At 38.3% G+C, this 26,082-nt stretch overlaps 1 protein-coding gene across 2 annotated transcripts in view; it reads left to right on the forward strand.

Annotated features, from left to right (window-relative positions):
- Positions 1–26,082, forward strand: part of gpatch2 (G patch domain containing 2) — a 279,190-nt gene that overhangs the window by 170,594 nt on the left and 82,514 nt on the right. For both annotated transcript variants that reach the window (XM_059985842.1, XM_059985843.1), the window contains exon 6: positions 18,091–18,158. In XM_059985842.1, the coding sequence (XP_059841825.1) occupies positions 18,091–18,158 (68 nt within the window). The remainder of the gene's footprint in view (positions 1–18,090; positions 18,159–26,082) is intronic.

Consider the following 26,082-nt stretch of genomic DNA (forward strand, 5'->3'; position numbering starts at 1 on the left):
AACGGATTCTTCTTTCTCTGCTGGTTAGACACCCAATTACGGTGTACGTAACAGTAAAACAGACACTGGACCGCGCAGCTTAACTCCTAGGAAAGATTCCAAGATTATGTTTCTTACAGGGGTGCAACCCTATAATGAGTTCTGTAAAAACTACCAATTTGCCATGTGACTGAGCAGATTCCCTCCTTTTATGGACTGCCATTCCAACATTATAACTTTGGGCATTAATGTGCACCAATGTCATTCCTATGAATTCACCATCCTCCATGTGTGTTTGTGCATAAGGTGAACCAAGATACTACTTCACATTGCACACCATCTACTGATTGCTATTTCTTATGTTCAGAAACCATAAGTACATGCAATCAAGTCTCTAGCCCTTGCCCTTCAACAAAGGGAAAACCTTTCTAAACAGCGTTAGAAGATCAGAGTACTAGCTAATCTTGACATATTTTGTGATAATTTTGTTTGTAGAGGTCTATGATGAGGTATTTTGCAATCACTGAGTGACCCTTCTAATAGGTAATCATTTCCCTGCATTAAGGCTGATCAGCAGTTAGGTGAGGATGTGACAAAAAGTCAACTGTTTTAAAGGAAAAAATTAAGAATACTAGCAAAGAAATACGAACATGAAAACAAATAATAATGCTGATTGGTATCATAGTAGACAAATTACAGGTTATTGATCATTATTATTTCTGTGATTTCGCCTGCCAAATAAGTTTTTGGGAGTAGTTTGTTTCACTTGTGTGTTGTTATTGAGAAGATAAAGATTAGCTTTATCATACAGTGAAATGCGGCGTTTGTGTCAACAACCAGCACAACCTGAGATTTTGCAGGAGGCAGCCTGCAAAGTGTCGTCACACTTCCCACGTCAACACCTCATGCCCCAGCTCACTAACCCTCACCATACATCACTGGAATGTGGGAGAAACAGGAGTAACCAGAGGAAATCCACATGGACTCTGGGAAATTGTACAAACTGCTTACAGATTATGGTGAGAGTCAAAGCCCGATCTTACAGCTATTGCTGTAAAGTGTTGAGCTGGCCACGACATGACAACACCGTCCTTCAACAGTTTGGGCAATCATTGTGTTATCTGATATCTCCTGTCTCACCACCATTCAGTGCCCTATACTGTCCTTCCAGTGAGATAGTGCTTCACCTGCGAGTGTCTCGATGTTACTTAATACATCTGGTGCTCCCAGTGCAGCCTTCTCTATATAATGTACATGGAAACAGGCGGTGAAACGCAAATTTCTAATTTATTTTATTTAGAGATACTGCAGGAACAGGACGTTCAGCCCAACAAACTGTACTACCCAGCAACCCTATTTAACCCTAGTCTAATCACAGGATGACTTACAATAACCAACTAACCAGTACATCTTTGGACTGGGAGCAAACAGGGGCACCCAGAGGAAACACGAAGTCTCACGGGGAAGAGTGTACAAACTTTTTACAGAGGACACTGGAATTGAATTCTGAGCATTGGCGCCTCGTGCTGCAGTAGCATTAAGCTAACCGCTGCGCTACAGTGGCGCCCATCATTTGCGCTAACAACAGCACATCCGAGGGTGTGCTGGGAGTAGCATGCAAGTGTCATCACACATTCTAGCACCAATGTAGCATGCCCACAATCCTCGGCAGAACAACATAGAATGTAACTAAACAGAACACAACCACGGCAAATCACACCCATTTCCTCCCTCCTGCGCACCCACACACACGGACAATCGTCCCAAGTCCAGGACAGCCTCCAGTTTTCCAGGCTTTGGCCATCTGGCTTCGACTTCTGGGCTTCCAATTGACCTTTGGCTTTTGACCTCCGTGTCAACTCCTGGGCAAGCTGAAGACTCCAGGTTCAAATTCCAAGCTTGCTGACTGATGGCCCATGTTCCTCCTGTTCCTACGGACATCGGATCCCAGAACCCACTGACCTGGGACAGTCCAAAATCTATGGATGTTCTTTGTCACTCACGCACATTGCTGATGTCAAGTACTGAGAGAAGGCCTAGGCTCTGGATGTCCCTGTTGGCCTTTGAGTATGATGTGGAAGCAGGCTGTTTCTTCCACCACAATAGTTTGGATCTCCCAGTGGTCACTCACATCAATTCTACTTACTTTTTCTACACCAATGTGTCTGTCTACAGCATCACCCACTCCCATGATGAAGGTTGGCATAGGTTGGGGGAGCAACTCCTCATATTCTGTCTTGGTCATCTCTAACCTGAAAGCATTAATACCAATTTCTCTAAAGTCTGGAGCAACTCTTCTCTGCCCCCACCAAACATTTGTTTTCCTTCATTCCTGTGGCCCCACCCACCTCCTCTTCCATCCCTCCCCCACTCTCAGGACCTGCTAGTCATTTCCCTCCAATCCCTTCTGGCACTGACCCTCTTCCTTTCAAGTCCTGGTGATGAATCTTGGCCCAAAATGTCATCTGATCATTTTGCTCCATAGATGCCCCCTGACCTGCTGAGTTCCTCCAACATTTTGTATGTGGTTGTGTTATTTCGTTGTAGCTATTAGGACCTTCAACAGACAAGTTCCTATTAGCTTTTGTTCGCAATTTATTGACACCATGAATCAGTGGACTGCCTGATTACTTTCTTTGCCACAACAGTTCCATGATACTGTGAGATTTGCAACTATCGTTGTAAGTTGTTTTACTCAATCTCTCAATGCCAAATTTATACCAAAATTGATTACAATATGCCACAGGAGAAGGAGGACAGTTGTGGTAAATTTATATACCATTTTGTGTAGAACATACCTGAATATTACATACAGTTAGAGGTTATGGATTTAAGGGTGAAAGGTGAAATGTTTAAAGGTAACGTGAGGGGGAACTTTGTTACTCAGTGGGTAGTGAGAGTATGGAACGAGCTGTCAGTACAAGTGGTGTTTGTGGGTTCAATTTCAGCTTTTAAGAGAAATTTGGATAGGTACTTGGATGGGAGGGATATGGAGGGCTAAGATCTGAGTGAAGGTCGATGGGACTAGACAGATTAATGGTTCAGCATGAACCAGATTAGTGGAAGGGCCTGTTTCTTCACTACAGTGTTATGTGACTCTATAAATCCATTGTTCATAGAATCCTGCCAGCACCTTACTCTATGTTGAAATAGAAAATTTATTTTAAAAGCACATTATCGCCTATGAAGAACTTCTAGACATCTTGCATTCAGAACAAGCCCTATACATCACAGGCACATTTCTCCCAATCATCAGTTTTACCTACAGGAGGTACTGCTCAAGAAGACAACAACTATTGTCAAAGATTCCCTCCATCTGAACCATGCTATCTTTTCATTGCGACTATGGGGCAGGAAATGCAGAAGTTAAAAGGCCCACACCATCATATTCAAGGACAGCAACTTCCCTTCACCCAATATGTTCTTGAATCAATCTCTGAAATCCTAGCCACTACAGTTTAGTAACATTGTGAACATTTTGATCACTTTGCACTAAAATGGACTTCTTTGTGTTCTAACTTTTTTCATGTAAAACAGATTGTGTGCGTAGTTTATGGTTAATTTGTGCTTTCTTCGTGAATACTGCTTATATGATATATGCCTATGATGCTGCTGCAAGTTTTTCATTACATCAGTAGATGCATGTACTGGTGCATATAATAAATTCAACTTGGACTCTATATAAGTACTAAACACAGGTGGGCAGCACAGTGCAGCAGCAGGCAGAGCTATTGCTTGACAGTCATGTAGTCCTGCTTCAGTCTTGGTTGTCAGTGTTGTCTGTGAGGAGTTTGCACATTCTCCCCAAGTTCTCACGGAGTGCTCAAGTTTGCGCCCATATCCTAAGGATTCGTGGATTGGTAGCTAACATAGTCACTATAAGTTACCCCTAACATGTAGGTGAGTCAAGTAATCTGAAAAGAGTTCATAGTAATGAAGGGGGGAAAAACTGGGACTTGCATAGATTGATGTAAATGATGGTCATCATAGACATGGTGGTCCAAAACTGTATAGGACTCAGTTCTATTCAAGCTGCATAATTCAGCGATCAAAGTAACAGATCTGAATAGTCATAAAGAAAACAGGACATCTGCTTTAATCAAATGACCTGGCATTGTTTACCTGTTCAAACATTAAACTAAAATATAGTAAAGTTATCTGTTTAAGAATGAAAGGGCGGTTAAGCTTATTGCTGTTTTGTCTCAGGTTTACGCAGTTGTCCTTTTAGCATTATTTTATATGTTAATTAGCCAATTTGTATATTGCATAAATAAATAAAACAATATCAAGTTTTTTTAAGAGGGTCATTAGTGAACAGACCTCATTCTTTTTTTTAATGAAAAATAATTGATTCATTCAATTGATTCTAGGAAGTGTTATATTTAATTAAAGGTTAGGCTCACAATGGGATGAAAATAATTGAGATGAAATAGCAATAGATTTTTAAATTAGAAAGCATACCAGTGCCATGCCTTAATGGTTTAAGTGGAGGTAGTAATTGCAGTAATGTTAGTTCAGCATGCCTGTGATCATAATTAATTTAATGATGGAAAGTTAGCTGCCCAACTTTGTTGGTAACTAACACAGTGCAACGGCACAAAATTTCCAGGGAAGTATTGGGCAGTACAAATAGTGATTTCATCCATTTACACCATAATTTCATAGGGCTTTGCAAAGTAAAGTGCACTCTTCCTTGTGCATTGTGCATGTATCGTCAAGTCCCCACCAGATGTTCTTTCAGCTTTTTCTCTATGAAGGATAGTAAATACGATTAATCAATTAAATTAAATGATAATAAGCTAACTACCATGGGAATTTGGAGCTGAAAGCTAGTGGCCCTAAATAAAAACTTATTCTAGATTCTTGTATTTAGTCCTTTTGTTATAGACTTGCAAGTCACTCTTTGTAGAATGGCAATAGGAAAATCATATGGTAAAGGAATTAAATATTGATGGAAAATTAAAGTATATTTAACTAATTATTATGAAACTTTGTAAATATTAAATAGTTTTGAGATATTCAATGCTCACCCTGATTTCTATCTTCAACATAATTACTTTACAGCTTTCTGTATCTAAGTAACCAAACTCCAGATATATTCTATATTTGTAATAAAATATCAATGTTTGGAATTGTCACTGAAATTTTGATAAACAAGTTCAAAGTTTAATGAATATTCAGCAAAATTGTTAAGATATTGGTGTGATTGCAAAATATCTGTGAATTTTTTTCTGAATCCTGGACAATCAGGTATAATTTATATTCCATAATCCCTTCATATTTGTATAGTTTCTATAGCATTGCAATAGATTCAATTTCTGTAAGTTTCCAAATTTTTTTAACTAAATTTTAGAAAGATATATTAAAATGTCAATACAACAAAGGATCATGGAATAAATTAAAAATCTTTAGCACTTTTCATTTGACATATTTTCAATAATATTATTTATTTAAATTAAAATTTAAATTCAGTTATTTCATAGGAACATGCAGGTATTAATTAAAACATTTCAGTTCACTTACTTTATATGAACTTGTGGATATTAATATCCTTTAAGAAATCGATAATATTTTAAATTTTTAATTGTACTTTAGTTTTAAAAGATTGCCTGGGACTTAAAGCTGTATTATGGAATTGCTATTGCATATTCTTCAAGTATAAAATAAATTTATTGCAACAGAAGCCTCACTATTTTGGAAATGTAAACCTATGTTTTTTTTAAATGTTTTTCAAGCAAACCTTCATTCCTTTTAGTAGACCTGTCTAAGTCTGAGGGGTGTATGACTGAATTTGTCTTACAGTATTTCAGACCTCTAGGATAAGCTTCAAGAATTGAAATGCTGATAAGAATAAAAGTTGCCTGGTTCGTCAGGTTGAGAAGTCAATCTGAATTGAAGCCTGCATCCTCGAGACACTGCAGACAAAATATTTAGATTTTGTTTTCATACCTGGCAAAGTTAAATCTTCTTTTATCAATAAATTGATGAAGTTGAGAGGAGACCAGCAACATAGTGAGCAGTGAACATTAACGACAGGACCTGTCACTGCACTACTCTTACCCACTTGCCAGTTTCTCCTTCAAGCTCCTCATGTGCTACTCTAAAATGCTCAACGTTGTTGGCACGTGTCCTACCTTGATTTTCCCAGTGAGGCAGGAGCCAGGTAAAATTAGAAAGTTGATAGGGAAATGGAAACCAGAACGAAGCGAAAAGTAATGTAGGAATCTGATCTAAATGGGTTACAGCAAAAAAAAACAGGATTTCTCACCCTGCGATGGGCACATTACAATGTTTGTTCTGTTCTGCACATTGTTATCTGGAGATCAGTTAGATTTTCTTAACATTCTTACTTCTGCCTCTGACCTTTCCCTCATTCAACTGGTGTGGCTTTACATTCACAAGTTTCTGTCAGTAGCTTAACATCTAGCAGAAAAGTAGCTGTAATTTGAAAAATCTTAAACATATGAGCTTTCAATATCCTTGAGACTCAAGAGGAAAAGATCTGCTTTCATTATTACGGAATGAGCGTGTTATAGGTTAGCAAAATTTAGACACAAGAGGAACTGCAGATTCTGGAAATTAACAGAAATACATATAATGTTCTGGGGGAACTCAGTAGGTCAGGAGGGTGTCAGCCCAAAACGTTGACTGTTTGTAGATGCTGCCTGACTTGCTGTGCTCTTCCATCACATTGTGTGTAGAGTAAAACATAGAAATGTGGTGAAAAGCCAACGTCTAGCACAAATAAGGCAAGTTGTAATCAAGTTGATAAATCAATGGAATCATTCGTTCTGAGGTTCTGAATTAACAGATTCTTTGTGAGGAAGTAATCAATTCTGTGGCAGTGGTTCCTGGTCTACTGCCTGGATCTTTAATAATGTCACATCGGGGGCTAGCAAAAGAATATGAAGGAGTTGCTATTTGTAAGGAGACAAAGATGGATGTCTACTTGAGTTTTTTTGCCCACTGCAGCTGTTTCAAGATTCCAACCATAATCTCCATTTAACCAACAAACTCTCCACAATGAACAAGTATTACCAAAGTGTTTGAAATTTCTTGAATAGCAACAGTTAACCTGTGAAAAACTTTTCTGTGTTTATTAATAGCATTTAAAATTCACTTTTTAACAAGACAATAATTGCTTGATGAGTAATTACTATAATTTTCAAGAGTACAGAGCATTTACATCTATGGCCTTAGTAAAATTTAATCCTCTTGTTATGAAATAGTCCCTCTTCTCATACATAAATAAGTGTTTGGGATCCATTCTAAATGTTATATTTTATATAGATAACAAATTACAATCCTTTATATTTGTAAAAAAAAAACTTCATAAATCAGTCAGTGCTTTCTAATAACTCTGCAGTCATTGATAGTGTTTCCAGTCTAATCGACCTAGTTTGTGATCATTGTAAAACACTCTAAATACTAATGACTATGAATAAAGAAAAGTCTCCTAAATTTTCTCCTTCCTATCATTGATAAATTGATGACTTTTTATTGATAACTTACAAACCAGAGATGACCCCGGGGGATGCTCTAAACTACCATTGTTCTGATAATTCTATATAGTATTCTCTTTTGATGAGGTTTTCTTTGAAACAATATGGTGCTCTCCTTGTAGCCTAATTATTACCCAGAACAACTTAATAATGTCTTTTGTGTCTCCATTTAGAAAAGCCAAAATTGTAGATATACCTGAAGTTATATTTTCAAATACTTATACAATTTCTCTCATAGGTCTCTGTTTTCCACCAAATGCTCCAGTATCTATCAATGTATTGTTTATTCATCTCTGTTGTACACTGAGGTATGACTGCTTTTTTGGCAGACAAATCTGAGATTCTCCTGAAATCTTGTACAGTCCAACACATTAGGCCAAAAATCACTTTGCTCATGTAAACATGGCTTTGCCTTTAGGTCCTACATTTGTTTTGTTGGGCCCACATAGGAGCAATGCTGCAAAAGAGCATGGGAAACACCAGGTTATCTTCGTAATCTGTCAACACAGAAGCTCAAATATTCCGAATGTAGGTGCTGCAGGTAAGAGAAACATCCCCAGTTTTCACTACGAAGATGGTGATGACTGAACTTCTTGAATCAGTGCAGTGCCTCTGCCACAGCATAAAATAATACTGCAAGCAGTGGATCTGAGTTGTTATGTCTGAACCAGAAGTGATGGGACAGGAATAAGAGTGGGTACCATGTACCCATAGAACATGATCAATCAGAAATCATCACTGTAAAGGTGAACATCTGGGGCAAGCATTGGAATGCACATTCATTCATTATCTCACTCTCTCACACACTTTATCTTTTGTCAGCATACTTCAGTGTAGTGTAGAGACAAGATCTGCCTCACTACACTATTGAAGATCCCGCTGACGCCGTGACCATGATTCAAGTGTCCAAGATGGCTGAAATCTATAGATTGGAGGTGGATGAGATAAGGAGAGAAGTAGATGGCAGTTGTGGGAGGGTAACCAGCCCAGCAAAATTTGACCCATTAGAAATGGAAAACTACCACAAAATCTGTGTGTCCTACTTGTTTCTTTGGTTTTGCCCCAGTGTAATATTGCTCTGTGTAGTATCCATTATATTTTGCTTTATCATTGAGGATATCAGTAGACACTATAAAAGGTACTAACAAAATAATCACTACCTTTATAGCATTCTTGTTATTACATTGTGTCTTAACAGCTCCTATCTGTTTAGCTTGTAACATTGTTATTAGGTCAGCTCATTGTGTATATCAAGGACGTATGTTGTATCCACTTATCAATAATTTTTTGAAGGGTATTAGGACAATTAGGCATAACTTGACCAGCAGCAAATATGTTAAAAACGAGTGCCACTTTAGGAGGATTTCTTCTCTAACCTTATCATTTTCTGGATAATGGTAAGTGACATCAGTGTTCTGTAGGACATTCTGGTTTGGTAAACACTGTTACCTCTGGCATAAAACAAAACAAGCTTTGACGTCTGACAGTAGAACTCCTGGAGATAATTGTTTAAGGCAGTGATGCAGTACGACACCAGTTAAGACAGTAGCCTTGCAACTTGTAACCCATTGCCAGTTGATACCTCAAACCACAATTTCTTCCTTGTGAATAACTGTCTACTGTTTTGATGGAAATTCCAAATGTGACAGCTTCTTACACCAAGATTACTCACTGGTAGATAATACATGACATCTTATGAGCTCGAAAGCACTTGCTCTAACACACCCATTGTATGATCCCATAGCAGCACAAACATTTCACTACCCCTCAAGTACAACTGAATTGGAGGTTTTTCTGCAGTAGCATTCCACAAAGAAACAATTAATAAATGGGCGCAGCAGATCCCAAGGCTTTTTCAACCTCCCTGAATTACTCTGATGATCAGAAACTCACAGTAACATAGTGGTTAGCAAAATGCTTTACAGTACAAGCAATTTGGGTTCAATTCCTACTGCCGCTTGTAAGAAGTTTGTACATTGTCCTCATGACTACGTGGGGGCTCCAGTTTCCTACCACATTCCAAAGACGTACCAGTGGTACAGTGCCTATAAAAAGTATTCACCACCCCCCCCCCCCCCCCGGAAGCTTTCATGTTTTATTGTTTTACAGCATTGAATCACAGTGGATTTAGTTTGGCTTTTTTGACACTGATCAACAGAAAACGACTCTTTTGTGCCAAAGTGAAATCAGATCTCTACAGTGATCTAAATTAATTACAAATACAAAATACAAAATAATTGATAGCTTAAGTATTCATCCCCATCAAGTCAGTATTTAGTAGATGCAGCTTTGGCAGCAATTATAGCCTTGAGTCTGTGTGGATAGGTCTCCATCAGCTTTGCACATCTGGACACCAAATTTTCCCCATTCTTCTTTGCAAAACTGCTCAAGGTCTGTCAGATTGCATGGGGATCATAAATGAACAGCCCTTTACAAGTCCAGCCACAAATTCTGATTTAGATTGCAATCTGGGCTCTGACTTGGTCAGTTCACTGGAGATCTGGAAATGGCCTACACTGTGTGTGCATTTGGGAGGGAGGTAAGGAATTGTTTTGCTCTGTTGTTTTTGTTGCTGTGGTTCTCTTGTTATGTTGTTATTCCTTGTGTGTTCTACAAACATGGTGGGCATGCTGTGTTAGCACTGAAATGTGTGGCGAGACTTGTGGGCTGAGATTGTACATCCTAAGATTGTGTTGGTTATGGGCCCAAACAATGCATTTCACTATATGTTTTGATGTACATGTGATAAATAAATCTGCTTCTGAAATTTAGTTGGAGCTGTCTTTCACTGCCAGCTGGTAATTTGTTGAAAGTTCAAAGTGCATATGTATGCTGCTTGAGATTCTTTTTCATGCAGGGTTGAGGGGTATTTCAGGACTTGTAATCCCTAACCCTAAATTAACTATCAAGACAATATTTCATACCCTATCAAGGTAGCTTGGTCAATTGATTTGTTTTCAAAAGCAAGATCAGGAGTATTCATATTTGACATCAGTATGGCAATGCCCAAGGTAGCTCATCAGCATGCCATTGTGAATGAAGTCGACCACTCCCATCCCTCAGTTTGTCCTCTTCCCTCACCACGTACTTAACTTATTGGGTCTTACTGGCAGCATCTCTATCTGTGAGAGAGAGAGAGAGAGAGAAGCTACCGAACCAACTGAGTCCCCCAGTGCCTTCTGTTTTGCTCTGAGTTACAACATGTGGTCTTTTGTGTCTCCACCCTTGTAACATGGACATTTCTTCACTGCTCACCAAAGTAGCAATCTCAGAGAAAGCAGAGATGGGGAACAATTGTTGACCTTGACAGTGACATCCACATTCTAAAAGCATACTTCAAAATCGCTATTTCCCTGGTAGGCAAAGCTACACTGAACAAAACTGCCAATCTCAGTTAAAATTCTGGATATCTAAAATGGCAGGTGAATGTTTCACTGGTACGGAAATAAATACTTCTGAGGTCAGGAAATTTTGGTATTTAATGAAAATTGTTATAAAAGCAAAATAAAGTAATGCATACCTCATGTAACACTCAGAAATTGTCCTCAATTTTCATCTAAAGGTAAAAATAATTTTACAGGACTCTGGTGCTGGAAAACTTGGCCTGCAATAACAAATTGATCTATAACTCTAAAACGATATCAAATATATATTTTTAAAAAGTGAGATATTGTATAGAAGAATCGGTGAATGCACTGTCTCAGCTAACACTAGCATTGTGCAAACCTGCACCTGATGGTTGCCTCACAGTTAAGATCAAAACCTAATTTGTGAAATTATATTAGTGCAGAAATTTAGTTGCCAAGATCTTATTGAATGATAGAGCAGGCTCAGGATACCTTGTGGTCTACTCTTTTTTTATGCTATTACTAAGTCCTGTTAGAATTAAAACATGGTCTGTTTGAACAAATCCACATTGGAGTGAATAGATTTAGTTAAATACAATATGGCAAAATAAGAAAATATTTACATGCATCATTGGCAGAGAAAAATATACTGTAATAGTTCTTTTGATTCCGATTAACTTGGTTGGAAGTGTTCAATTTACAGAAAAGATGGAATGATTATTAAACTGGATCCATTGCAAGCAAATATAACTTATGAAATTATACTTGTGAGAAACATTATAGATGATAAGAGGAGTTCTCTAAGTCTAAGTTTTTATCAAGGATTGCAACAATACCATGGCCAAAATAGTACCACACGAGCAATAAAAAGCACTGCTCACTGAAATATATTTCAAAGTTCTTCCGTATACAAGTGTATCAAAAAACATGTTCTATTTCTTTCTTGCAAATACAATGTTTTTGTGTCTGGAAATATTTTATGTAGAAATGAATTTATGAGACAAATGTTGATTTACAGGTACAATGATAAATTGATCATGGAGATTGATGAGAAAATCATCTCACACAGTAATGAAAGCAGATAAATGATTTCAGCATGAAAAACATTTACTGGAGCTGGGACAATTGATCTCCTTTGATAAATGTGAAGTTGTGTAGTCTTGGATGCTCTGGAAAATCAGTTTCAATTGGAATATAAACAGTAATTCACTCAATCGAATGCATTGATCAATTTCAGATATTCTAACTGAACTCTGTTTCCATTCTAATTACCATAAGGACAGGTTGCTTGCAAGAATGTTTTTCTTTTAATATTTTTGTGAGTCCCTCCCTTGGTCAGGGTCTACCATGGATGTTGTGTCCCAGCTGTCTATGTGATAGGCAAACCAGGGCAGTATGATATGAGGTCCAAGTTGTTGCTTATGCCACAGGCTCCTTCCCCTCCCCCGCACACACGCAGCTGCCAAATTCAAAGGAATGGCAGAGACCAATACACTTTGGCACAGTGGTGTTGCAGTAGTTGCCAGTGGAATATTAAGATCAGAGTTTTCCTTCTCTAAGATGAGCTGCCAACGACGGCTGATGAACCACATCTGTCCGAACGATTGGTTTTTATGCTCTGCTACCCCCCCCCCCCCCCCCACCACCACCACCACCACCTTTGCTCCTCCTTCACTTGTCAGTAGAAACAGTTATACTGGGCTAAGCCACAAGTGAAGGCCAGGAACTGGCCTTGTTGACAGAGGCTATTTGAGATGCACTCCATTGGAAGCATTTAATCGGTAGTGGGAGATTGTACCCCACTACCTCCCCAGGCCACGGCAACCTTAAATAACCAATATTTTTGTAGACTATAAATTTCTAACCATTTTCTTATTTACTAATTAAAGTAATTTGATTGATAATTATTCATTGCTTATGTTTTGTTCAATATATACATGGCCAGCACTAATATTGTTCTTAATGTTGATTTTGCTCAATTACACTTTTCTCCTTTTAAGAATTTTTTTTGTTAGTTCCAGTAAACAAGTTATAGCATCCACAATGAGAATTTTGTATTGTGTCTAAGATGCAATGTAGTGTGCCATTTTCTTACAAGAGGTGCTTCTCTTTGACTGTTGTGCACGGAAAGCATTGAAAATGCTGGAAATACTCAGCAAATCAGGCAGCATCTCTGAAAGGAGAAACACGGTATCTCAGATCAATTACCCCATTCACAGTAAGGAAAATCTAAACTTGCCCTGGTATACAGAAAGAGTGAGAAGGAAAGGAGAGAATAAAAATAGCTCTTTGAAGAAGTGGAATACAAGACAGACATAGTGATTGGCAAGGGTATGACAGGACAGGAGAAAGAGATTGTTAATGGCACAGGTAAGGAATCAAGCGTCACTGAGTCAAAGGGAGTTTAAGTGGAAAGGGAACGGGGAGACACACAATTCAATACCTTAAAAATTAGGGATAAGAAGAAACAGCATTGCAGCAAAGCCTATGCAATCCAAATATTCAAATTCATAATTGGTCCATTTCTTAATAATACATGTATAAAGTGCTTGTCATGATAATATGGATCAAGTGTATGTCTTTGTTTTGAAATACCAGTAGAGTGCACTAATTGCATTGGATGTTTATTGTTGGACCAGCTCAGTCTGTTGAAACTCACAATGCCATTAGAAGTCAACCTTCTGCTTGTGTCATTCCTCATAATACTGGGGTGATTAGCACATTGCTGAAATTTCTTCATTCAACCCATCTATTTCTACTTCTGTTTAGCAACACCCTGATTTATTGTGGAGTAATTCTTTGGGATAGTTGGAGGGTGATGAATGAACCCTCTTGCATCTGAAAAATATAGAAACCTTTGTTTAGTTAAGATTTATGTGGCAGAAGGTAGTTCATCTTGTTTAAATGCTTATACATGCTCTAATTATATTTATCTGTAAATACAGCGTGATGAAATGACCAACTTTATTTAGTTAAGCATTTTCTAATATTGCAACCCTCCCCATTGCCAATACCCTATAATAACACTGGAATGCTCTGAAGATTACTTTGTGATTTGTTCTGCATCATATTAATGCAGTAAATTTATCTCTCTCTTAGCTCTCTGCTGTTTTTGGCTACCAATTCAATATACTGTAGTTAAATGTTAGTTCATCATTTAACATAATATTCTCATGGCTAATGAGCAGAAAGAGGCCCTCCTTAATATTTAGTGTTAAACTATTATATCTCTCCTTTGTGTTCATACTGATAATCTTAGGTCAGAAAACATTTGTGTACAGGTAGTCAGTGAAAATGTGTAATGCTTTTCTGTCATCAGCAAATCAAATGAGCCTTGAATGATGGATTAAGAAGATAATTTCTATTTTTATGAATTTCGATTAGAAATGATTTACACAGGGGAAATGGTACCACACACAGGTTGGAAGTTTGTTAGTAGCAAGATGATGATTTTTAGATGAATATCTACAGAACAAGCTGTGTATTAAAGGTCTACATGAGTTACACAAATAAAACCAACCTTCAACGAGTTATGGTCAGTTTTATAATTGGAGCAGTATTTGCTTTAATATTAATGATGTAATGAGGTATTATTGTTTGCACAATATAAACATGCACAGCATTAACAGTTTCATGTAATGATTGCATTTACACTGATAAACATTGTAGTAGAATAGAGAGTAAGTCAAATGATTTCTGGTTTTAATTTATTTTTTAGATCTTATTTATTTTCAAGTGACTACTTTTCATTTTCGTCAACATTTGCCGCACTTGACAGTTCATTTACCCAGCATGCTTTTCTGACCTGAAATGTCAGACAGCAAGTGAAATAGTAGCTTCTTGTCCAAATGCCGTAATTCATTTATCAGAATAGTTGACTTGGTATGACTAGAAAATGGGATTGTTGATAATCCAGTAAAATTTTACAATAAAATAATACCATGCTAAATTTTGAATTCACCAGGATCTATTTTGGCAAGTATTGTAATCCTGTAAGATTAATCACTGTAAATTTACATCAAGTAGTACAAAAAGTAGAATCTAGTATTCTGCATGTTTTATGCATGTTTCTACAAAAGCAACTAGGGTTATCAGCAATGATGGTACAAATGATTAGTGTAAAACTCTTGAGTAACTGTCAGCAGGATTTGTATTTCACAATGCAGTCAATGCAATAATTTTAATTTATCACCTATATAACATTGCTTAACATTGGTGTGTAATCAAGAAGTCAAATTGAAATATATACTCTCAAAGGTAAAAGCAAAGTTTAAGGTAGAATCGTCATTGCAAGGTGAATACTAAACAGGGTTCTTTCTAACTGCAGATGTGACATTCATATTAAGTTTAATTGCATAGTAGATGACAGAATGGTAATTTGGTTAGTTTTTTCTTGTCATACAACTGAAAAGTATTTTCCATAAGTTAAATACTTCTTTGATGATGCTGCAGTGAACATGTTTAATACCATGTGGGAAATCAGTCTACATTGCAAACAGAAAGAATTCCCCTTCTTCACATTCTGTACATTGCACCCAGATAAAAACATCGCAACTGTTGTGTAATTATACAACTAATTCAACATGAAACATGTAAACTGTTCCATGTTGCCATTTTGGTGTTTTAAAAAAATGGATTACTCTGGATTCCGGTTAATTGGGGCAGCTGTTTATTGTTGACAACTCTTGAAGAACAAAAACAAATTGAGAAAATAGTCGGGTTTCCCTTCATTTATTTAGGACTGTTGCCAAACATTCTCTAACTAACATCAGTCATTTGCACATTGAGTGGTCCTTAGACATTACAATGTGCTTAGAGCGAACTATTTTTAAATGGTGTCACTTGCACATTTGTGAATTCAGAACTGTTTTGCTCAGCGGTTTCAAGTATTCAGGCTTGGATATTCTAGAAATGGTTAGGAGTGAAATTGAAACAATTTCACTACTTTAACAATTTGGGAACTACAAAGAATTTGAAGGTATCGATAATCATCTTGAATGTCACAATTAAAATGAAGATTTGGAGGATGCAATCAATTGAAAGCTCTGAAGGTAGTCCACTATCTGCACAAGGCATTTGCTACAGGCAATCAAAAGAACACGTCCATGTTACACTGAATGTATTCTTCCCTGATAACTATTAGGAACTAATATACAGTTGTATAGTACTGTTCTGTTGTAGTTTTGGTAGTGTTCTAATTTATTCCATATTTCATTTAACTACATAATCTTTTACTCAGTTAGACAGTAGTTTGTCTTCGTTTTTAAAACCTTTTCAACCATTTCCGTGAAACTTCAGCTAAGTGGGGCAGCTGCTTAATTAGGCCAAAACTTACTGGTCCCAATATGTCTCAATTAACCGGAATCCTCTGTAATGTATTCCAAGAATAATCATCAAGTGATACAGATTATTTTTCAGGGAAAAGATTCTGCACTTAGATGCTGAGTTTGTTAATTTGCCTGGCTGATCATTAGCAGTGTTTACAGCTAAAATAAAAATACGTCTACATACAATCTTGGTATATTTTATAAACACAATACATTAATTTATAACACCCCACCATAAAACAAATCTCAGCTGCACCAGTTGATGTATTGAGCTGCATTTCAATAAGAGAGGGTATTTCACCAGACCATTTTAATCCTCATTGAACACTCACTTGTTTTTCTCTTTAATTTGTGTGAGAGGGAACGGTCAGATCTGTACTCTGCATCACTTACAGTTCATTAGCTAATAGTTATTTGATGATCTGCATGAGATTTAATGAAATTCACATGTCTGAGTAGTGTGTTTGGAAGACTAACCTAAAAGGATACTGTGCCTTGAATTTGCTGCGACATGTTAGCGTTCCCCAGGGATTTAATGAAATAAAAATCACTTTGCTTTGAGGAATAAAAAAATATTGGTCTGGAATTAAATTTCATTGTTAATGATTGGGCCTTCATTGTACTTTGTTGAATAAAAAGAGTTCTTTTATATATATGCAAAAACAGAGTAATTGAATTCTCATTTTTTCATACAACATGGAAAGAGACTGTTCAGCCCATGAAGTCTATGCTGGGTCTTGAAATAATCCCACCTGTCCTACTCCTTCACTTACTTCTCTGTAACCTAAATCGGGGTTCTCAGGGGCTGCTGGGTGATGTGGCTCATGGGGCCAGAAGTGCCTGTGTCATACTGTAACTCTAAGTAAATACAAGATGATACCAGAGCACTCAAGGAAACCCATGTAGTTGTCAGTAGATTGTGCATAAATAGCATGTAAGGTTACGATCAAACAAAACTAGGGAGGAGTTTAAGAGGATTAATGGCGCCTTACGGCGCCTCCTTTGCTTGCATCTTCAGAAACAGCTTTCCATCTTTGATATCTTTATTTTTCCCTTCCAGGGTTCTTTTGAAGACCCTGACCCACAGTTACACGCTGACTATGGTTCTTTGCAGGAATGGGACCTGCTGTCAGGGTTTCATGAATGGCCGTTGTTCGGCACGCCAAGGGCTTGGTCTAAGAGCTCCGCTCGCCTTCGGAGGGCCGAGATTTGGGGCTGAAACCCTTCATCAGAACCCATTCTGATGAAGGGTCTCGGCCTGAAATGTGAACTGTTCACTCTTATCCGTAGATACCACCTAGCTTGTTGAGTTCCTCCAATACTTAGTGTGCATTGCTTGGATTTCCAGCATGTGCAGAGTTTCTTTTGTTTGTAATAAAACTCAGCATTGGTTTACTGATGCTATTAGAATTTTTGTCTTGTCATTCTATTTAAAAATAAATGTTTGTGAAAATTGAGCTATCATGTACTGCTCCCACACATGCAAAATGAAGCCTTAAAAACTGTTATTTGTAAATCACAACAGGTTCTATGAGTGTGTATTTGTGATGTGTCTCTAATAGCTGTAAGGCTAATGGTTACCTAAAGGCTGATGTTGTTGAAACCCCTTATGGACTATTTCATGTGGTTAATTATTGAAACAATGTTATGTAGTGCTTATAGCCTCAGTTATAGATTGACTGCCATATTACACAGTTGTGTACTACTCAATGTTCCATGTCAGAATAAGTGACTGCATGAAACTGATACTCAGTTTTAGAACAGTTCAGAAAAAGCCACAGAGCACTGTAGTTTGAGACACTTCTGCACTTCTCATTACAAGAATAAATGTTCAACTCTGTAACTAAGTAGTCTCTCCACAGGTGATCATAGATTGTTAGAGCTCTGTGTGAAGTACATCACAGACCTTTCTCAGCAACTTGCTTCTTTTTCCAGATTAACAACCATGAACCTGGCAGTAATGAGAGTCTCATCCAGTTTTCCCAGGAACCCCATCACCAGGAGTGAGTATAATTTACATCATTGATTGCTCATCATTACCAATGCCCCATGATTATATTATATTTTTCCTCTTTTGTGAACAACATCCAGGATTAGTATGTTGCTCTGTAGTTACTTCAGTTGTAAGCAAAGCATTACATTAATGAAAGGGAAACTGTGGTCATCTTGTTAGTATGCAAATGTTTGCTTTCTCATTTTGAAATTAAGTATATAGTTAAATAAGTAACTCTGAATTTGGTCAATAAGGATAACTGTTTTGAAAAGTAGAATAAAAGGAAATCTGCAGTAAAAGTGGAAACTACTGGAGATGTTCTGCAGTCTGCCTGAAACAGTTAAATTAAACAGAAAGTTGTCATTAATGCTATCCATAAAATCAGGATTCAGAGCAGTCATAAACAAGTTCTTCACAATGCAGAAATCAAACTTGGGATCTTGTGATTTAGTCACTCAGACTATTTCTGCAACACCTTTCAAATTCATGACCTCCACCATCAAGAACTACAAAAGATACAGCTGCAAGTGAACACCTGTCCAGATTGCACAATATCCTGATTTAGAAATGCTTTGCTGAGCCAAAGTCCGCAACTCTTCTCGCACTCAAAACCAATGTGGGAATGCAAGGGGATTGCAATAGTTCGAAGTTGGAACTTGCTAACACCTTAGAGCAATTAGAAATGAACATTAAATTGCTTAACTTGCTAACAATACCAAGGCCCTGTTCGTTGAAAAAAATCAACAATTTTGAAGATTTACATTACTCTGAATAATAATTTTGCCTCAATCCTAAATGGCAAGCTGAAGTAAAAGAATAAAAAACTGGAAACACATAACTGGTTAGGCTGCACCTTTGAAAAGAGAAACAGATGGTGTTTATGGTCAGAGGCCCTTCATCAAATCTGGGAAAAAGAGAAAACATGCAAGTTTTAAATTACAAAGGAGGTGGGAGGAGGTTAATTAGATAAAGGTAATCTCTCTGATAGGCTGAGGCTAAGATTACTGTGGTGATAAACTGCTGCTGAAATCTGATCAATAGGAATAATGGTGAAAAAAACATACACAAAATCTGTGAAAAAATGAGTTGTTCTAATAAAAAGAGGAAACCTGAAACAATATTGCAGATGGGTGGAGATAGTAGAACTGGCCAGTTCTGAATGAAACAGAGATAGCAAGCTACCTCAATTTGTCAAATTCAATATTGAGTGCAGAATGCTACAATGAGTGCAGTGAAGTTTCAACAGATTGGTTCCATGAATTACAAGTTTATGGCACGAGGACAGACAGGGTGCAAGATTTTCTGGAGTTCAGAAGAATGAGAGGATAACCCATTGAAGTGTATGAATGAATTTCTCAGAGGGTTTGTCAAGCTGAATACAAAAAGAGCTTCCCCACCTGAGGTTATCAGGGATTGGGGACACAGTCCTAGAATAAAGGAAATGTTGTTGAGGATGAGTGAAACATCTTTCAAATCCTCTGCCACAGAGGGAAAAGGGGGTGGTCAGTCATTAAGTATATACAAATCAGAGATTAATAGAGTCTTGGATACAGAGGGAATCCAGGGATACAGGTTTCAAATAGGATAACAGCAGTATATTGCCAGTATTGGAGGACTGAAATATAAAGTCAGAGTTGAGGGGATCTCAAGGGCAAATTTTTCATGCTGAGATTTGTGGGTATATGAAGTGAGCTGTTAGAGATTACAATGTTTAAAAAACATTTGGACAGACATATGGACAGAAAAAACTTAATAGATATAGGTCACACACAGGCAAATGAGACTAGCTTAGGTTGGGTAAGCAACATCTATAGGGAATAATAGTCAACATTTCAAGCCAAGACTTCAGGAGTGGAAAGAAAAGGGAAAGAAGCCAGAATAAGAAGGTGGGGAGAGGGAGCGGTGGAGATGTTAAGACTATAAGACCTAGGAGCAGAATTAGGCTATTTGAACAAACGAGTCTGCTCTGCCACTCCATCATGGTGATCCATCATCCCTTTCAAACCCATTTTCCTGCCTTCATCCTGTAACTTTTGACACCTTGATTAATCAAGAACATATCAATCTCCAACTTAAATATAAGTATATGTAGTTACTTTGCCTACGCTGCCATCTGTGGCAATCTGAATTTTGCAGATTCACCACTCTCCAGCTAAAGAAATTTTTCCTCATCTCTGTTCTGAATGCATGTCTCTTAATTCTGAGGTTGTGCCCTCTGGTCAGGACTTCCCCACAAGAGGAATCTTCCTCTTCACATTCACTCTATCCAGACCTGTCAATATTCAATGGGCTTCAGTGAGATCCTCCCTCATTTTACTAAACTCCAGAAAGCATAGACCCAGAGCTATCAAACTCTCAGCATGATAACCTTTTCATTCCTGGGCTCATTCTCGTGAAACTTCTCTGGTCCCTCTCCAATGCCAGCACATCATTTCTCAGATAAGTGCCCAAGCTGCTCACAATATTCCAAGTGCAGTCTGACCAATGCCTTATAAAGCCTAAGCATTAGATCCTTGTTTTTTTTAAAAATGAATGCTACCATTGCATTTACCTCCCTTACACTGACTCAACCTGCAAGTTAACCTTTAAAGTTCAACGTAAACTTTATTATCTAAGTACATGTATGTCACCACATACAATCCTGAAATTAATTTTCTTGTGGGCATACTCAACAAGTCTATATTGTAGTATCTATCACAGAATCAAAAAAAGACTTCTCAATGAGGGTGTACAACCAGCGTGCAGAAGACAACAAATAGTGCAAATGCAAAATGAAAAAAAATAATATAAATAAATAAGCAATAAATATAGAAACCCTGAGATGACAAGTCCGAAAAAGTGAATCCATTGGTTGTGGGAATGTTTCAAAGATGAGGCAAGTGAAGTTAAGTGAATCTTTAGGGAATCCTACATAAGGACTCACAAGTCCTGCATCTCTGATTTTTGAATTTTCTCTTGATTTAAAAAAACAGTCCATGCCTTTATTCCTTCATGCACCACCCTTACATTATTTTCAACCTGCCACCTCTTTGCCCATTCCCAAAATCTGTCTAAATCCTTCTGAAAACACCCTGTTTCCTCAACACTGCGTGTCCCTCTACCTACCTTTGTATCGTCCACAAACTTGACCACAAAGCCATCAATTCCTTCATCCAAATCACTGAGATATAACATGTAAATCTGGTCTGAACACCAACCCCTATGGCATACTACTGGTCACCATCAGGCAACCAGAAAAGGCTCCCTTTATTCCCACTCTTTGCCTCCTGCCAGTCAGCTAATTTTCTATACATTTTCTATACAATTTTCTATACCTTATCTATAATACCATGGGCTCTTATCTTTTAAGCAGCCTCATGTGCAGTACCTTTCAAAGGGCTTCTGAAAATCCAAATAAACAACATCTATTGATATTCCTTCCTACCTACATCTGTGTATATCTGCATACCTTGGCTGTATTTTATCCCCCCAGTTCAGTCCCTGTCTACACTTCTCACACCCTTAATCTTTTCAATAACGGCAAGTTTCCTGGCCCTGGTCATCTCATTTTCACTATGGACGTCCAGTTCCTATACACCTCTACCCCCGCACCCCCCCACCCCTCCCCACCATCAGGAAGGCCTCAAAGCTCTCCACTTCTTTCTGGACAGCAGACCCTACTTGTCCTACTTCTCCGTCTGGAGGAAAACTGGCCTTCACTCTCAATGATTTCTCCTTTGGCAAGTATACCCATCGGCACTCGCATGGGTCCCAGCTATGCCTGCCTGTTTGTCAGCTACATGGTACAGTCTGTGTTCCCAACGATATCAGTATCACTTCCCCCATGATATAGGATGACTGCATTGGTGCCACTTACTACACCCATGCCAAACTCAGAGACTTAATCAACTTTGCCTTCAGCTTCTTCCCTATCCTCAAGTTTACTAGATCCATTTAAGACACCTGCCTCCCCTTTCTCAATCTCTCTGTCTCTATCTCTAGAGACAGTTTATCTACTGATATCTTTTATAAACCCACTGATTCTGACAGCTACCTGCACTGTACCTCTTCCCACCCTACCACATGTAAAAATGCCATTCTCTCAATTCCTCCATCTCCACTGTATTTCCTCCTTCAATGAGGCTTTTCATTCAACTAATGAGATTTCCTCCTTCAAAGAAAACAGCTTTCCATCCTCCACTATCAACACTGCCTGTATGTCTGCCCTCACCACATCCACCTGCCACCCCACCAAGGATAGGGTTCCTCTTGTCCTCATTTTCCACCCCACCAACTTACAGCACATAATTGTCTGTAACTTCTCCCATCACCAAGGCCATCCTCCCCCCACCCCAACTTTCTGCTTTCCGCAGGGATCGCTCCCAATGCCATTCCCTTGTCCATTCATTCCTCCCCACTGATCCCTTGGTATTTATCCTTGCAAACGGAACAAGTGCTACACGTGTTCCTACACCTCCTCCCTCCCTCCTATACAGGGCCACAAACAGTAGATCATAGGAGAGAGGGCAAGAGGAGGGGCACCAGGGGGAGGTGAGGAGAAGAGGTAAAAGGCAAAAGTGAGAAAATGAAGAAGAGGGAAGGTGGAGGGAAAATATCTTTGCAAAATTGAAAGAAATCAATGTTAATGCCATCAGGTTGGTGGCTACCTACAAACCCCATTTCCAGAAAAGTTGGGATATTTTCCAAAATGCAATAAAAAAAATCTGTGATATGTTAATTCATGTGAACCTTTATTTAACTGACAAAAGTACAAAGAAAAGACTTTCAATAGATTTACAGACCAACTTAATTCTATTTTGAAAATAAACACTAATTTAGAATTTGATGGCTGCAACACCCTCAACAAAAGTTGGGACAGAGTTAAAATAAGATTGAAAAGTGCACAGAATATTCAAGTAACACCGGTTTGGAAGACTCCACATTAAGCAGGCTAATTGGTAGCAGGTGAGGTATCATGACTGGGTATAAAATTAGCGTCCATCAAAGGCTCAGTCTTTGCAAGCAAGGATGGGGCATGGCTCACCGCTTTGTGCCAAAATTCGTGAGAGAATTGTTAGTCAGTTCAAATGGAACATTTCCCAATGCAAGATTACAGAGAATTTAGGTCTTTCAACATCTACAGTACAAAATATTGTGAAAAGCTTCAGAGAATTCAGAGACATCTCAGTGCATAAAGGGCAAGGTCGGAAACCACTGTTGAATGCGCGTGATCTTTGAGCCCTCAGGCGGCACTGCCTAAGAAACCATCATGCTACTGTGACAATTATAGCCACCTGGGCTCGGGAGTACTTCGGAAAACCATTGTCACTTAACACAATTCGTCGCTGCATCCAGAAATGCAACTTGAAACTGTATTATGCAAGGAGGAAGCCATACGTCAACTCTATGCAGAAACACCAGCGAGTTCTCTGGGCCCGAGCTCATCTCAGAAGAACCGAAAGGCTGTGGAACAGTGTGCTGTGGTCAGATGAGTCCACATTTCAGCTAGCTTTCAGAAAAAGTGGGCATCGAGTTCTCCGTGCCAAAGATGAAAACGACTATCCTGATTGTTATCAGCGAAAGGTGCAAAAGCCAGCATCTGTGATGGAATGGGGGTACATCAGTGCCCACGGCATGGGTGAGTTGCATGTATGTGAAGGTACCATTGACTCTGAGGCGTATATTAGGATTTTAGAGAGACATATGTTGCCTTCAGGGCATGTCCATGCTTATTTCCGCAGGACAATGCCAGACCACATTCTGCACGGGCTACAACAGCGTGGCTTTGTAGACAGAGTGCATGTGCTTGACTGGCCTGCTGCCAGTCCAGATCTCCTATTGAAAATGGATGGCGCATCATGAAGAGGAGAATCAGACAACAGAGACCATGGACTGTTGAGCAGCTTAAGTCTTATATCAAGCAAGAATGGACAACATTTCCAATTGTAAATCTACTACAATTAGTATCCTCAGTTCCATCCAAAATGATTAAAAAGTGTTATTAAAAGGAAAGGTGATGTAACACAATGGTAAACATGCCTCTGTCCCAACTTTTGTTGAGTGTGTTGCAGCCATTAAATTCTAAATTTGTGTATATTTACAAAATACAATTAAGTTGGTCAGTAAAACTATTGAAAATCTTTTCTTTGTACTTTTGTCAGTTAAATAAAGGTTCACGTGAATTAATATATCACAGATTTTTGTTTTTATTGCATTTTGGAAAATATCCCAATTTTTCTGAAAATGGGGTTTCTAGATGGAATATGATGTGTTGCTCTTCCAACCTGAAAGTGGCGTCATCATGGAAGAAGAGGCCATGGACCGACCAGGAAGGGAATGGAGATAGGAATTAAAATGGTGGGCCACCAGGAAATTCCACTTCATGGAGATGGAGCTGAGGTGCTCAGCAAAGCAGTTACCGCAGTCTGTGTCGGTCTTACTGATGTCAAGGAGGCTGCACCAGCAGTACCGGATAAAATAGATGATCCCAACAGATTCGCAGGTGAAATGCTGCCTTACCTGGAAAGACTATTTGGGGCCCTGAATGGAGGGGAATGGGCAGGTGTAGCACTTCTGCTGCTCGCAGGGGTAAGTGCCAAGAGGGAGATTAGTGGGGGAGTGGGAGCTATCCCTGTGGAAAGTGGAGAATAGAGGGAATAGGTAAAGGTACTTCTGTGCACTGTCTCTAAACATTTTATGATTTTAAATGTTTCTGTCAAATCTTTCAACTTCCTCTATTCCTTAAAGAAATAGCTGAACTTCTGCAACCTAACTAAAGGCCTCTTATGCCTGGAATAATTTCTTTCAATTACTTCCTCACCCTCTGCACATCTGTGGAAGGTGGAGAATGGGGTGAGGGGGTAAAGCTGTGTTAAGTGGTAGGGTTCCTTGAAAATGGAGGTTGTTGCAGAGACTCATGGTGGTGAGGACAAGAGGATCTCTATCCCTGTTAAGGTGGCAGGAAGATGGGGTGAGGCATGAGCATTGATTTCTCCCACTGCTGGTCATTTTCCCCCCTCCCCCTTCCATTATTTTTATTCTGGCCTCTTACCTCTTGTCCTCACCAGTTTATCACTTCCCCCCACTACCCCTCCTCCTTCCCTTCCTCTAATAATCCACCCCTTCCACCACCTTCTTAATCCTGCTTCTTCCCCCTTCTTTTCCAGTCCTGTTGGAAAGTCTTGACCTGAAACTTTGAACTGCTTATACATTTCCATAGATACTAGCTGACCTGCTGAGTTCTGCCAGCATTTTGTTGGTGCTTCTCCGGATTTCCAGCATTTGCAGGATCTCTCGTGCTTCCAATTAACCCGAGACATTTTTTGCTTATACCTACAGTATGTAGCTAGCTTTTTTTCTGGGAAAAAAATCCTAGATACTAACTCGATACAAAACTCTGTCGTTACTTCCTTTACAAAGATTTATTAGCTATGCTATATTGTGCAATATAAAATTGGAAATTTAGAGCAGATAATCCATTTGGTTGCTTGATATGCTGTTCTAGGAAACTATCCTGATTATATTCCTTGTTCACCACACTTATTTCCACAAATAACTAAATGAAAATCAAATTTCTTTTTAATGACTATATATTAACCATGTTACATGTCTCTCTCATTTCTGTTTTCTATTTCTGCCTGACATTTCAAACTCGTTAAAGAGCCTTTAAACTACCCCCAACAATGTAATCTATAAATGTTAAGTTAAATAAACACTGTTAGTGGTTTGATTTTAGTTATTGAAAGTATTATTGACATGTATAATACTTAATGAGTCAAGGTCACCTATGGCCACTATTCATGCTTAGGCATTGACATTATTCAATTTCTTACTTTTATAATGAATACAGAATATTCCTATTTACTTTTCACATTCAACTGAATGTGGGAACGAACCATAATAGTTTTAAAAACAGAATTGGATCAATAGTTTAAAAAGATAACATTATGAGATTA

The sequence above is a fragment of the Hypanus sabinus genome, chromosome 12, assembly GCF_030144855.1.
Source record: "Hypanus sabinus isolate sHypSab1 chromosome 12, sHypSab1.hap1, whole genome shotgun sequence".
Taxonomy (NCBI): Eukaryota; Metazoa; Chordata; class Chondrichthyes; order Myliobatiformes; family Dasyatidae; genus Hypanus; species Hypanus sabinus.